The following is a 12,676-nucleotide window of genomic DNA, read 5'->3' as shown; positions in this document are numbered from 1 at the left end:
TTGGGTGAGGCAATTATACCCCCATCTCTTCATCAGTGATCTCGCAGGGATGCTAAACCATCAAATCCCAGTTGGGAGGAAAGGGGAAGAGACACCATCACACCTGGAGCCACAGGTCAAGCCTCTAGAGTCAATGTAACCATGAAAATAGCTCTAGGGACCCTATAATTGAAGGATAAAGGCAGAGCCTCCCCAGGGACCAGAGAGATGGTGAGGCCAGGTTTCCATGGTAACTGATGTCAATGCAGCCTCTTCCTAATCCCAGATTGAGGGAGAATAAATTTGAGGGAGACCAGGGCCTAGCGATGAAAGAGCCATAGGAGTACAAAAGGGTGGAAGAGTTGTTACAGGAAGGTCACATCATCCTGGCACTGGCCCCAGTACCAGTGGGTCTCAAAGCCCAGCTTGGTACTCTCATCCTCTGGTGGCTCAGGAGGTCCACCTTGGAGCCCCTCCCCTGGGGGCTTCCATACAGCCCTCAAGCTTCCTAGCCTGGTGGCTGTCAGGTCCACCTCAGTCCTGGCCCTCTCCCCACCGGGTATAGCCCTTGCCCAGTCCATCTTGGGACGGGGAGCCCCTGGAGGGCCCTGTTCATCCAGCTCGCTGGGGGCCACTGTGTCCAGGAAGCTGCCAATGGAGACACTGTCCAGCCGGTCAGTGAAGCTGGTGTCTGGCAGGCTGTCCCAGCTGCCTCGCCTTGAACGGCCTGGGCTCCCGCCTGTCAGGCTATATTGGCTGCTGGTGAGGCTGCTGCAGTGGCTGGTCAACGTCCCCCGCTCCTCCAACAGCCAGCGCACTGCCTCAATGCCCTCGTTCAAGGTCACCAGCTGCTGTAGGATCTTCACGTCGACGGCTCGCAGGTAAGCCTAGGGGAGTGGGAGAAGGAATCAGTTCCAGGTTCTGGGCCACGGGTTTCCCCAGTGTTTCTAGAGGCCTCTACCTTGTGATCCAACCAACTATGCTTCACTTTCAAGAAGCATGGAAATAGAATGGTTTGGAGTGTAGGCTTTAGAAGCAGAGAAACTGCTGTTTAAAATCTCAGCTCTGCAACTGATTAGCTATATGACTGTGGGCAACTTTCTTACCTTCTTTGAGCCTGGGTTTCCTTGTTTGTGAAATAGGGTTAGGTCACTCACCTCATAGGGTGGCTGGGAGAATTTTGTGATGTTGTTTTTTAGGCACTGAGCACTGTGCCTGGTACAGAGTAAAATCTCAGTAAGTGTTAAGTACTAAAATCCAATCCTACTGAGATTTGAACTTCACAGATAGGGTATTAACTATTGAACCAGTCCAGATTCACCAGTAAGACTTAGAAGCAGTCATCCAAAGAGTAGCCTGGGGCTTCCCTGGTGGCACAGTGGTTGAGAGTCCGCCTGCCGATGCAGGGGACATGGGTTCGTGCCCCGGTCCGGGAAGATCCCACATGCCGTGGAGTGGCTAGGCCCGTGAGCCATGGCCGCTGAGCCTGCGCGTCCGGAGGCTGTGCTCAGCAACGGGAGAGGCCACAACAGTGAGAGGCCCGCGTACCGCAAAAAAAAAAAAAAAAAAGTAGCCTGATAGGCAGCCAAGTGTTAATTGGGAAGTAGACTGGGCCAAAATGAGGCAGGATCTGGTGGGGTAAAGAAGGCGCTAACCTGGTCCTCCTTCAGGATGTTGGTAGCAGCTGCTCTGGGAGGGAAGTGTTGGCTAGAGCTTCAAAGGGTCAGAATCTCACTGGCTGGGGATTCGGGGCTTCCCTCTACTATACACCAGTCTCCTTGTCTGCACTGGGAGTTACTGGGTAATCTCTAGGGTCCCTTCTAGCTCAGATGCACTGAGTTATCTTCCCCAAGCACAAGTGTGAACTTGTCCCTCCCTTGCTCAAGAACCTTTTCAGGCTTTGCACTGCTCTTAGACAGTAAAATCTAAGCACTTTAGCAGCAGGTATTCAAAAGCCTGTCATAATACAGCTCTTGCCCATCCCTCTAACTTCACCTCTAGCATATTTCTGTGGGAACCCCAGGTCCTGCCACACACAACTTTTAAAATTTCATTTTATTTAGCTTTACTTTTTTTTTTTTTTGGCTGCACTGTGCAGCATGTGGGATCCCAGCTCCCTGACCAGAGACCAAACCTGCAGCCTCTGTAGTGGAAGCATAGAGTATCAACAACTGGACCGCCAGGGAAGTCCTAGGTTTACCTTTTTTTTTTTTTTTTAAATATTTATTTATTTATTTGGTTGCACCAGGACTTAGTTGTAGCAGGCAGGCTCCTTAGTTGTGGCTTGCTGGCTCCTTAGTTGTAGCATGCAGCCTCCTTAGTTGTGGCTTGCTGGCTCCTTAGTTGTAGCATGCAGCCTCCTTAGTTGTGGCTCGCTGGCCTCTTAGTTGCAGCTTGCCAGCTCCTTAGCTGCAGCATGCAGGCTCCTTAGTTGTGGCATGCGAACTCTTAGTTGCGCCATGCATGTGGGATCTAGCTCCCTGACCAGGGGTTGAACCTGGGCCCCCTGCATTGGGAGTGCGGAGTCCTATCCATTGCGCCACCAGGGAATTCCCTACCTTTACTTTTAATAAAAGTAATAGATGTAATAGATTAAAGAAGCAAACAGTTCTCAAAGATTTATTATGAAAAGTAACAGTTCCCCCATCCTAGTCCTAAATCCCACTTTCCAAAGACAGCTACTATCGCTTTTTCAGCTGTTTATTTCGGTACTTACCTTCTAATTCCCAAATAACTGCTTATTGATTTTTAAGTTTTAGGTATTTTCTATTGACTTCACACACAATAGAAGTTTAAGGATTTAACTCTTTCATGCTACTCCCTACTCCACTGCCATCTCATACCCTTCCCATCTCCCCACATGCCCAATATATGCAATAAAATTAATTATTCAGCATTTACCTTATTAGGATTTGGAAATGCTATTCACAGCTAAGCCATGTGGTTTACTATGGTTACTTTTCCTTTCTTATAACTTTAAGTTTTCCTTTTTAGATAATAATAATTATTATTATTACTACTGCTACTATTTTGCTTAGTTTGGTATATCATTATCAGTAAGTCATCCCTAAACTCTCTCCCAGTTGTCTGAATTTCCCTCTCAAGGCTTTTAAATGCAACATATGTTCTATCTATTCCATCTTCTTAGAGGCAGCTCTTTAGGAGCCTTCTGATCTGCTCCAATCTGTCCCTACTGCACAACTGTCCTCCAGAGATCTCCCTTCACTATCACCTTGGGGATTCAACTTTGCCTCTCTCCTGAGTTGGATCCCTGTTTGCTGGATCCCAGATCTTCTTTATTGATTACTCCTTCATGTGTGTGGTGCTTTTCCTCCAGTAGCTTCCTGATAAAGTCTGCATAGACTATACCTGCATAGGAGGTATATTTGTTGAAGCTTCACATGCCTTAAAATGTTATTTGCTCCTCACACTGTTGACTGTTCAGCTGAGTATAGAAATCTAGGTTGAAAATAATTTTTCTTCAGAATTTAGAGCATTGTTCCATTGTCTTCTAATTTTCAGTGTTACACTTAAAAAGTCTGATGCCATTCTGATTTCTGATTCTTTGTATGTGACCACCTTCCCACTCTTTCTAGAAGTTCTTAGGATCTTCTCTTGGTGCCCAGTTTTCTAAATTATCACAGTAATTTGCCATGGTGTGATTCTGTTTTCATCCACTGAATTCGTCACTTGTTGGGCTCTTTTTTTTTTTTTTTTTTGCGGTACGCGGGCCTCTCACTGTTGTGGCCTCTCCGTTGTGGAGCACAGGCTCTGGACACGCAGGCTCAGCGGCCATGGCTCACGGGCCCAGCTGCTCCGCGGCATGTGGGATCTTCCTGAACCGGGGCATGAACCCGTGTCCCCTGCATCGGCAGGCGGACTCTCAACCACTGCACCACCAGGGAAGCCCTTGTTGGGCTCTTTTAATCTGTAAACTCAGAACTTCAGTTCTGGAGATTTTCTTTAATTATTTCATTGATGATTATTTCTCCTCCAATATATGTTTTTTTGTTCTTTCTGGAAATACCATTATTTGGATAGAGGGCACCCTGAAAGGATCCTCTATTTTTTTTCTCTTCCATCTCTCCCTATAGGTATTCTAGTTTGTGAAATATTTCAACATTATCAACCCTTCTATTGAGTTTTTCATTTTTTTCCTATCATGTTTTTATTTCCAAGAGTTATTTCTAGTTCTCTGAATGTTTTTTTAATAACTTCCTGTTTTTGTTCATGGCTGCAATATTATCTCATCTCTTTAAGAATATAATTAATGATTGTTTAAGTTCTTATTTCCCTGAATTATCTCCATTTTATTCAAGTCTCTTTTTTCTGTTTGTATAGGTCTATATAGTTAAAGGGCTTCATCAGATGTCTTACAATCTTTAGCTGCTGCTTATACTTCAGAGTGGTCTCTAAAAAGCTGATTGGAAACTCTGTGCCTGAGGCTTGCCAGCTCTGAACCTCACTAAGGGTTATTTTGCTAGGATGTCTGATTGGGTAAGGCCTGTAGGTAGTACCTTGCGTGTGTGGGTTTTTTTTCTTGGGTACATCACATTCACTGTATTATACCCATCTAGAGAGTATAATGTAAGCAAAGCTGCCAATGTTCCGGGAGCCAAGTAAAAAGGCTGGGAGGGGTATTACATAGCATTTAGTATATTTTAATTTAATCCCTCTTGCTCTCAAACTTTGCTTCGTGTCTCCCAACCTGGAGACCTTTGGTTCTATTATTTTTTAAATATATATTACTTGATAAATGTTTATTGAATTATTCAGGAAATAACTGCTTTAGTCACACCTACAATGATAAGCCAGAAATCAGACCAAGTATTTCTACACTGAGAAAAATATAGGCACTGGAATTAAACAGACCTGGATTCAAGTTCCAGTTTTGCCATTAATGAGTCATATGAAATTGGAATATTTTTTCCCTTTAAACCATCATTTCTTCATTGTAAAAAGAGGATACTATCTAATTTAAAGGTTTATTTTCAGCAATAGAAGGAGCATTAATGGGCATAGCATAGTGCCTGACAAGTATTCACTAATCAATAAATGGTAGCTATTTGGCTTTACACATTACTATGGTTAACTTATCTACTATGGCATAAGCACAGAAAATTTTGTACCTGAAATTATTTGTGTTTTTGGAAGAACATCACAACATTTGGAAGAATATTTGTTGACTTCAATTAAACAAATGATTATTGGGTACCTGGATTTTCAATAATTACAAAGATAATGGAGAAACTCTCCCTGCTTAACAGAAGCTTACAGTTTCAGTAAGGATGTGGACATAAATAACTGAAGTACCACAGACTGCACAGACTATTAATGACACAGGATAAAAGAGATCATCTTCAATTATTTCGTGCTGGGGACAAATTTATTAACAGTGAAACCATGTAGTACATGACCAAACTAAATGTATTAAACAAAATTTTTCGTACTAAAAATGCTTCTCCTGCTTTGTTTTCTCCCCCCTTCCTCTCCTCTTTCCTCCTTCCTTCCCTCCTTCCCTCCCTCCCTCTCTTCCTTCCTGCCTTCCAGTCTTCTTCCCTTCCCCTTCCTCCCTTCCTTCTGTTCTATTCTTTCCAAAACTTACTTTCCAGTCTTCTGCGATGATAAAGGAGTTGTGGGCACTCGGTTGCCCAGTTGGGGAGGGATTCTTAGGGTATGATTCTTTTTTTTTTTTTTTTTTAGTATTTTATTTATTTAGTTTTTGGCTGCGTCAGGTGTTAGATGTGGCACGCCAGGATCTTTCATTGTGGCGCGGGCTCTTCATTGCAGTGTGTGGGTTTCTCTCTAGCTGTGGCACGCAGGCTCCATAGCACATAGGCTCTCTAGTTGTGGTGTGTGGGCTTAGCTGCCCCGCGGCATGTGGGATCTTAGTTCCCCGATCAGGGATTGAACCGGCGTCCTCTGCATTGCAAGATGGATTCTTTTTTTTTTTTTTTTAAGATGTTGGGGGTAGGAGTTTATTAATTAATTTATTTATTTTTGCTGTGTTGGGTCTTCATTTCTGTGCAAGGGCTTTCTCTAGTTGTGGCAAGTGGAGGCCACTCTTCATTGTGGTGTGTGGGCCTCTCACTCTCGCGGCCTCTCTTGTTGCGGAGCACAGGCTCCAGACGCGCAGGCTCAGTAGTTGTGGCTCACGGGCCTAGTTGCTCCGCGGCATGTGGGATTCCCCCCAGACCAGGGCTCGAACCCGTGGCCCCTGCATTAGCAGGCAGATTATCAACCACTGCACCACCAGGGAAGCCCCAAGATGGATTCTTAACCACTGGAACACCAGGGAAGTCCCAAGTATGATGCTTTTTTTTAAAAATAAATTTTGTTTGTTTGTTTGTTTGTTTGTTTGTTTATTTATTTATGGATGTGTTGGGTCTTCATTGCTGCATGCAGGCTTTCTCTAGTTGTGGCTAGTGGGGGCTACTCTTCGTTGCAGTGTGCAGGCTTCTCATTGCAGTGGTTCCTCTTGTTGCAGAGCATGGTCTCTAGGCATATAGGCTTCAGCAGTTGCGGCTTGCAGGCTCTAGAGCGCAGGTTCCGTAGCTGTGGCGCACGGCCTTAGCTGCTCTGCAGCATGTCGGATCTTCCTGGATCAGAGATCAAACCCATGTCCCCTGCATTGGCAGGTGGATTCTTAACCACTCCGCCACCAAGTAAGTCCCTTTTTTAAAAAAAATTTCTTTTTTTTTAAGATTTTTTATATGTTTACTTAATTTATTTTTGGCTGCATCGGGTCTTTAGTTGCAGCACGCGGGCTCTTCGTTGCGGCATGCAGGCTTCTCTCTAGTTGTGGCACGTGGGTTTTCTCTCTCTAGTTGTGGTGCATGGGCTCCAGAGTGCGTGGGCTCTGTACTTTGCAGCACATGGGCTCTCTCGTTGAGGTGCGCGAGCTCAGTAGTCGTGGTACATGGGCTTAGTTGCCCCGCGGCATGTGGGATCTTAGTTCCCTGAGCAGGGATTGAACCTACGTCCCCTGCATTGTAAGGCGGATTCTTTACCACTGGACTACCAGGGAAGTCCCCTGAGTATGATTTTTTTTCCCCAATTTTATATCACTAATATAAATGAAAACCAGTATTTTTAAATTTTATTTATTTTTGGCTGCGTTAGGTCTTCGTTGCTGCACGCGGGCTTTCTCGAGTTGCGGTGAGTAGGGGCTACTCTTCGTTGCGGTGTGTGGGCTTCTCATTGCAGTGGCTTCTCTTGTTGCGGAGCACAGGCTCTAGGCGCACGGGCTCAGTAGTTGTGGCTCACAGGCCCTAGAGCACAGGCTCAGTAGTTGTGGCACACAGGCTTAGTTGCTCTGCAGCACGTGGGACCTTCCTGGACCAGGGCTCGAACCCATGTCCCCTGCATTGGCAGGCGGATTCCCAACCACTGCACCACCAGGGAAGCCCCCGAGTATGATGCTTAAACAGACATTCATCAACCCTTTTGTGTTCAGCTCTATTTGCACCCTCAGATCTAGAAATATCTGAGACCAACTCCTGAGACCTTTGAGGTGCAAAATGGGTTGCTTTTCAACTTTCCTCATTGCTGGCTTGGAATTCTGCTTTTTTCAAGTCTACTAAGTTAGTTACTACTCTTCCTTCTGCTTTCAGCTTCCAAAATTTTGTTCCTATCATATTCTCTCCTGTTCTTATCATAATGGCTTCATGGCTTTAAAAATAATCTTTCTACTGGCTTTTAGTGGAGTTTCAGGGGGGAATGGAGGTAAATGCATGTGTTTAATGTGCCATCTTGAACTGGAACTCCCATTGACTTTATTCAAGGCACAACTCAAATGCCACTTCCTCTAGGAAGCCTTCCCTACACTTCCTTAAGGTGGAATTAAGCGATTCAGTCATGGAACAATATTTATTGAGTGTTTCTTATAGGCATGGCATTGTGTAGATAAAGCAAGAAAAGACACCATTTCTTGCCCTCAGAGAGTTCACAGTCTAGTGGGTTAAGATAAGACAATGAGGGCCTCCCTGGTGGCGCAGTGGTTGAGAGTCCGCCTGCCGATGCAGGGGATGCGGGTTCGTGCCCCGGTCTGGGAGGATCCCATATGCCGCGGAGCGGCTGGGCCCGTGAGCCATGGCCGCTGGGCCTGCGCGTCCGGAGCCTGTGCTCCGCAACGGGAGAGGCCACAACAGTGAGAGGCCCGCATACCGCAAAAAGAAAAAAAAAAAAAAAAAAAAAAAAAAAAGATAAGACAATGACACAAGCACTTAAAATGCAGTGCAGAAAATGCCAGGGGATGCAAATGCTGGACAGAGAGCTGTGGGTACCTAGAGGACCATAACCAGAGGAGTAAGGAAATGCTTCCTAGAATAAAGGACATGAGCTGAGACTTGAAGGTCAAGTGGAACTTAGCCAGACAAAGCCATGGAGAGTCATTCCAACCAGAAGAAACAGCTTGTCTTCTCCAGTTCAGTTGTGCCTTTCCAGAGCACAAATCTGACCATGTCACTCTATAATGAAGACTCTTCCAGAAAGTCCTCCCTGAGTTCCAACAGCACCTGTGCCAGAGTGGCTAGTCTGTCTCTCTCTTCCCTAACCCAGGCTATGAGCACCCTGAGAGCAGCAGGTCCTGCCCAGTTCGTTTATGGTGCTTAGCCTAGGATTGGGTAGGTCAGATTCAGTTCTATGATTCTCTTGCCTTTACTATCCTTGGTCCCTCTGCTAATCCCAGGGTTCAGCGGGCTGGGTTTTATCATGTTGGCGGCAAATGAATCTGAGGACCAGATTCTATAGTCCTGTGACAGTGGGATTCCCTGACTTTGACAGCATCACTGCCCAGAATAGAAGAAAGCAAGGCTTTCTTGCCAGAAAAAGAAATAGTTATTTCACACCATCTCTTTGGAAACAGAAAGGGGGTAAACAGCTCAGGAGAGATGCAGCCTCAGAGGCCACTCCAACCCAATCCTCTTCCCAGGGGGATTCAGGTTCCCCATTCTTCCCCTTAATATGTACACAGCAAACCCTCTGAGCAGCCCTAAAATCACAAGTATGGCTCACTCATGGCTCAATCTAAATCAAGCCCTGGGATAAAAGCCTACAGATCTCAGTCCTAGCTCCCTGGTTTTAGAATGAGATTCCCAGACTATTGTTACCCCTCTCTCCCCTCACCCCCTCCCCCAGGAGGTAGAAAAACTGAGGCCAAGAGAGTCAGGGCTCTGCTCAAGATCACAAAATGATTCAGGAGCAGAGCCAGGACTTGAACCCATGCCTTCTCTCTCCTTGCCTAAAGCTTTTTCTCAAACTGCTCTGTGGGGGTGGGTTGTCATAGCAACAGTTCTCTGGGTGGGAGGATTAAGTAGGGGAAGTTGCCATTGTTTCCCCTTCCCACAAATCCCGGAGTCTGTCTGGTTCAGTCAACTTTTGAGTAGGGGAGGGAGAGGCCTAGAGGCAGTGATGACCTTGGCCTCAAGGGCAGGCCTGCCCCCTCCCTGCAGGAAAGCTGAGTGAGGGACAGTTGAAGGACAGTACTTAGAGGGCTTGGACTAGTTCTGCCACAAGCGGCTCCAGGGGAAACCCCCTGCCCCACCCTTGTCCCCCTGGGTGCCACCCAGTGTGTAGGGCAGAGTGCATAAAGAAACCTAAGATACCTCTGCCAAGGAGGGAGAAAGGAATGGAGTAGGAATCCGTGGGGCACATAGGGAGCCTCTCCCTGTGCTGGACCCCAGAAGGCTCCCTCCCTTGAGTTCTTCGTGGGCAGCCTTGGGCCCCAAGCCAGGCTAGGTCAGGAATGCAGAGAGACCCAATCAAAAGTAAAATGTACCCCTTAAAGTTTACGAACAGGTAATCTGCACCAAAGAGAGAAAAGAGTTAGAGCCAGAGAGACTAGGCATGGCTCCTCCCAGTGTGAGCTCAGGCAAGCCCCTTAACACCTGCAAGCATGTTTGCTCTGTGAAATGGGAAAATAATGACTGCTTTTCTCACTCCAGTGACAGGAAAGGCATTTAATGCATCTGGCACAAAGCAGGTCTCAATGGTGAAGATGTAAAGTGTAGGCAAATCACCTGAGTTCAAAGCCTGGCTCTGCTTTTTACTTTCTGTATGACTTGGGCAGTTACTTAACCTCTCTGTGCCTCAGTTTCTTCATCTATAAAATATCACGTACCTAATAAATCTCTGTGAGGACTAAGAGAATATCTTGTAAAATGTTTAGCATGATACCTGGCACATGCACTTGGTGAAAGTTAGTTTCCAAAGCAAGACATTCTAAGTTAGCTCCTTCTGGGCCCTGAGCTAAAGTTTGTACAGTGAGGCAAAGCCAGACCCCTCCCTTAGGTGGGCACAGTTACAGCCCTACTCTGGAGAATTTGGCAATAGCTTCCAAACTTCAAGGCCAAGTGCACATATGGCATTCAAATCCTTCCCCCAGGGAGCTTTTCCTGATTGCTTTGCCCACAAATCTCTCCTCCCAGCCTCTCAGGCTGTCAGGTAGCGCCCATGACCTCCCTCCCAAAGGCACCCCCTCCATATACACACACACACACACACACCCCTCAGCCTGGCACAGAGCTGGGCACAGTGGGGCTCCAGGAAGACCTGTTAGCTGACACACTCACTGTGGGCTCCTGGTTCTGGGCCGGAAAGTGGCTGGCAATTCCTCAGTTCCCTAGAATTGGCCGCAAAGTGGTGGCAGGTGTAAATCACCCCCTTCAACAGAATCAGGGCCCTAGGGAGCCTGGGAGGCCCCAACTGCCCTTTTGGCTCTGAATCTAGACCAGCAGCAACAGGGAAGGGGTTGGGTGCCTGTTTTCTCCTCTTCTCCCCAAGGAAGTGCAGATGAGATTCAGATATCCAGTGTACTGGGGGCTGGTAGGAAGGAGACTGAGTCTGCAGTGATGGGACCAACACTGCAGGTGTTGCTACTCTGTGTCTGCTAAGGTTCTAGGAACTTTCAAATATTTTAAGTGGGTGTGGGGGAATGTTGGGGAAAGAGGATGTTTTTAGTGGCCCCAGCCCAGGCAGTTTTCACCCAGATCTCTCCTGTGCTGAGTCTTGTGGTGGATACTGGAGCCTCTGAGGAACAAACCCTGGGCCCAGTTTGCAAGAGGAGAAAAAACTGGTTGCCCTATAATGGTGGCTGGGGGCAAAGGTGGCCCCAAAGTGAGGGGAGAGGGGGAAGATTTGTGCTGTGCTAGGTTCTCAGTGCTTCCCAATGCTCACCTCTCCCCTCCCAATTATTTGGCAAAAAAAAAACCAACTGAAAAAACCCCAGCCTGCCACCCCGAGTGCTCAGGGCCCATCAATACTCCACTCACCCTTCGTGGGGAATGCAATTAATGGACCCCAGGGCTTAAAGATTGATCTGATAGGAATCCTGAGGACTTAGGCGGGGAATTTTAACTCCCTCCTCTCCAGCCCAACTCTGGGGACGCGAGTCCATCCCTTCCGGCCCCATGCTGGAGACTCCGTGCCCCTGGCCCGTGTAGCCCACACTCACCAGCTCCATCCTCAGCGCCATGATCTTGTCCCCCAGGCTGTGGCCCGTGCTAGGCGCCCCCGGGAGCAGCAGGGCGCCAGAGGTTCCCGGCTCCCACTCGCCTCGCAGCCCGCGGAGCAGCCCTTCAGGGGTCTTCCTGCCCACCTTGCCCTCCACGTCTCGCAGGTCAGGCGTCTGGGACTCCGCAGTCCCCTCCATGCGGGCCTAAGCCTGAACAGGTTTGGGCGACCGGACGCCGGGATCCCGCTCCCGGGGGTCCTCCTTTCACAGCAGCTAGTGCAGAGCGGAACCGGTGGGTCCCCGCCCGCGCTGTGTGGGGGCGGGAGGAGGGCGCCGTAACACTCAGAAAAGCCGCGCAGAGGTGTGTGTGTGTGTGTGTGTGTGTGTGTGTGTGTGTGTGTGCATTCGAGTGCTGCGCACACACCTCTGGCTCCGGAACGGGTAAGGCTGGGCGATGCTGGATATGCACCTGAAAGAGCTCAGCGCCTTCTCCTGACTCTGGCTCCGGAATGGGTGAGGCTGGGCGATGCTGGATATGCACCTGAAAGAACTCAGCACCTTCTCCTGACTCTGGTACTGAGTCCAGCCAGGCACTCAGCAGGCGCCCAATGAATGTTTGCTGAACGAGGTTAAGCATCCTCAGCTAGGGATGTGGGATTTTAAGGAACATTGGTAACAGAACTACAGAGGGTTTTGGAAGGCTTCCTGGAGTAGCGGAGCTGGATCTTAAACAGTGCTTGGAATTTAGTTAGCCACTGATACACACACACATCCAGTGTAGCCACTAAATTTAGACTAAAGGAGCAACCAGTATTGAAGCTGAAGAGGGCTATATCATGCTTCATCTTGTAAACTGATGCTTCTTAAACTTGACTACGCATACATGAATTATCTGCGAATCGTTAAAATGCAGATTACAATTCTGTAACTCTGGGGTGGGGCCTGAGGCTCTGCATTTCTAACAAGCTCCCTGCTGATGGTCATGCTGCTGGTCCAGGGACCACACTTTGAGTAAAAAGGTTATAAAAGATGGTTCTAAGGTGCTGGGATTTTATTCTATGGGCAATGATGATCCTTAAAAAACATTTTATGCTTTGGCTTGATTTTGTTTTGTTTTGTTTTGCGGTACGCGGGCCTTTCACTGTTGTGGCCTCTCCCGTTGCGGAGCACGGGCTCCGGACGCGCAGGCTCAGCGGCCATGGCTCACGGGCCCAGCCGCTCTGCGGCACGTGGGATCTTCCCGGA

General features: G+C 47.8%; 1 protein-coding gene across 1 annotated transcript; it reads right to left on the bottom strand.

Annotated features, from left to right (window-relative positions):
* Positions 1–344: 344 nt before the first annotated feature.
* On the bottom strand, positions 345–11,629 carry LURAP1 (leucine rich adaptor protein 1; the record flags this gene model as incomplete). The annotated part of the gene is made up of 2 exons (XM_082611930.1): positions 345–866; positions 11,432–11,629. The coding sequence occupies 2 exons, from the start codon at positions 11,627–11,629 to the stop codon at positions 345–347; spliced, it is 720 nt and encodes a 239-aa protein (XP_082468056.1).
* Positions 11,630–12,676: the final 1,047 nt, after the last annotated feature.

The sequence above is a fragment of the Mesoplodon mirus genome, assembly GCF_964341445.2.
Source record: "Mesoplodon mirus genome assembly, chromosome: 3".
Taxonomy (NCBI): Eukaryota; Metazoa; Chordata; class Mammalia; order Artiodactyla; family Ziphiidae; genus Mesoplodon; species Mesoplodon mirus.
The sequence above is the reverse complement of the archived record's forward strand: the minus strand, read 5'-3'. Positions and strand labels throughout refer to the sequence as shown.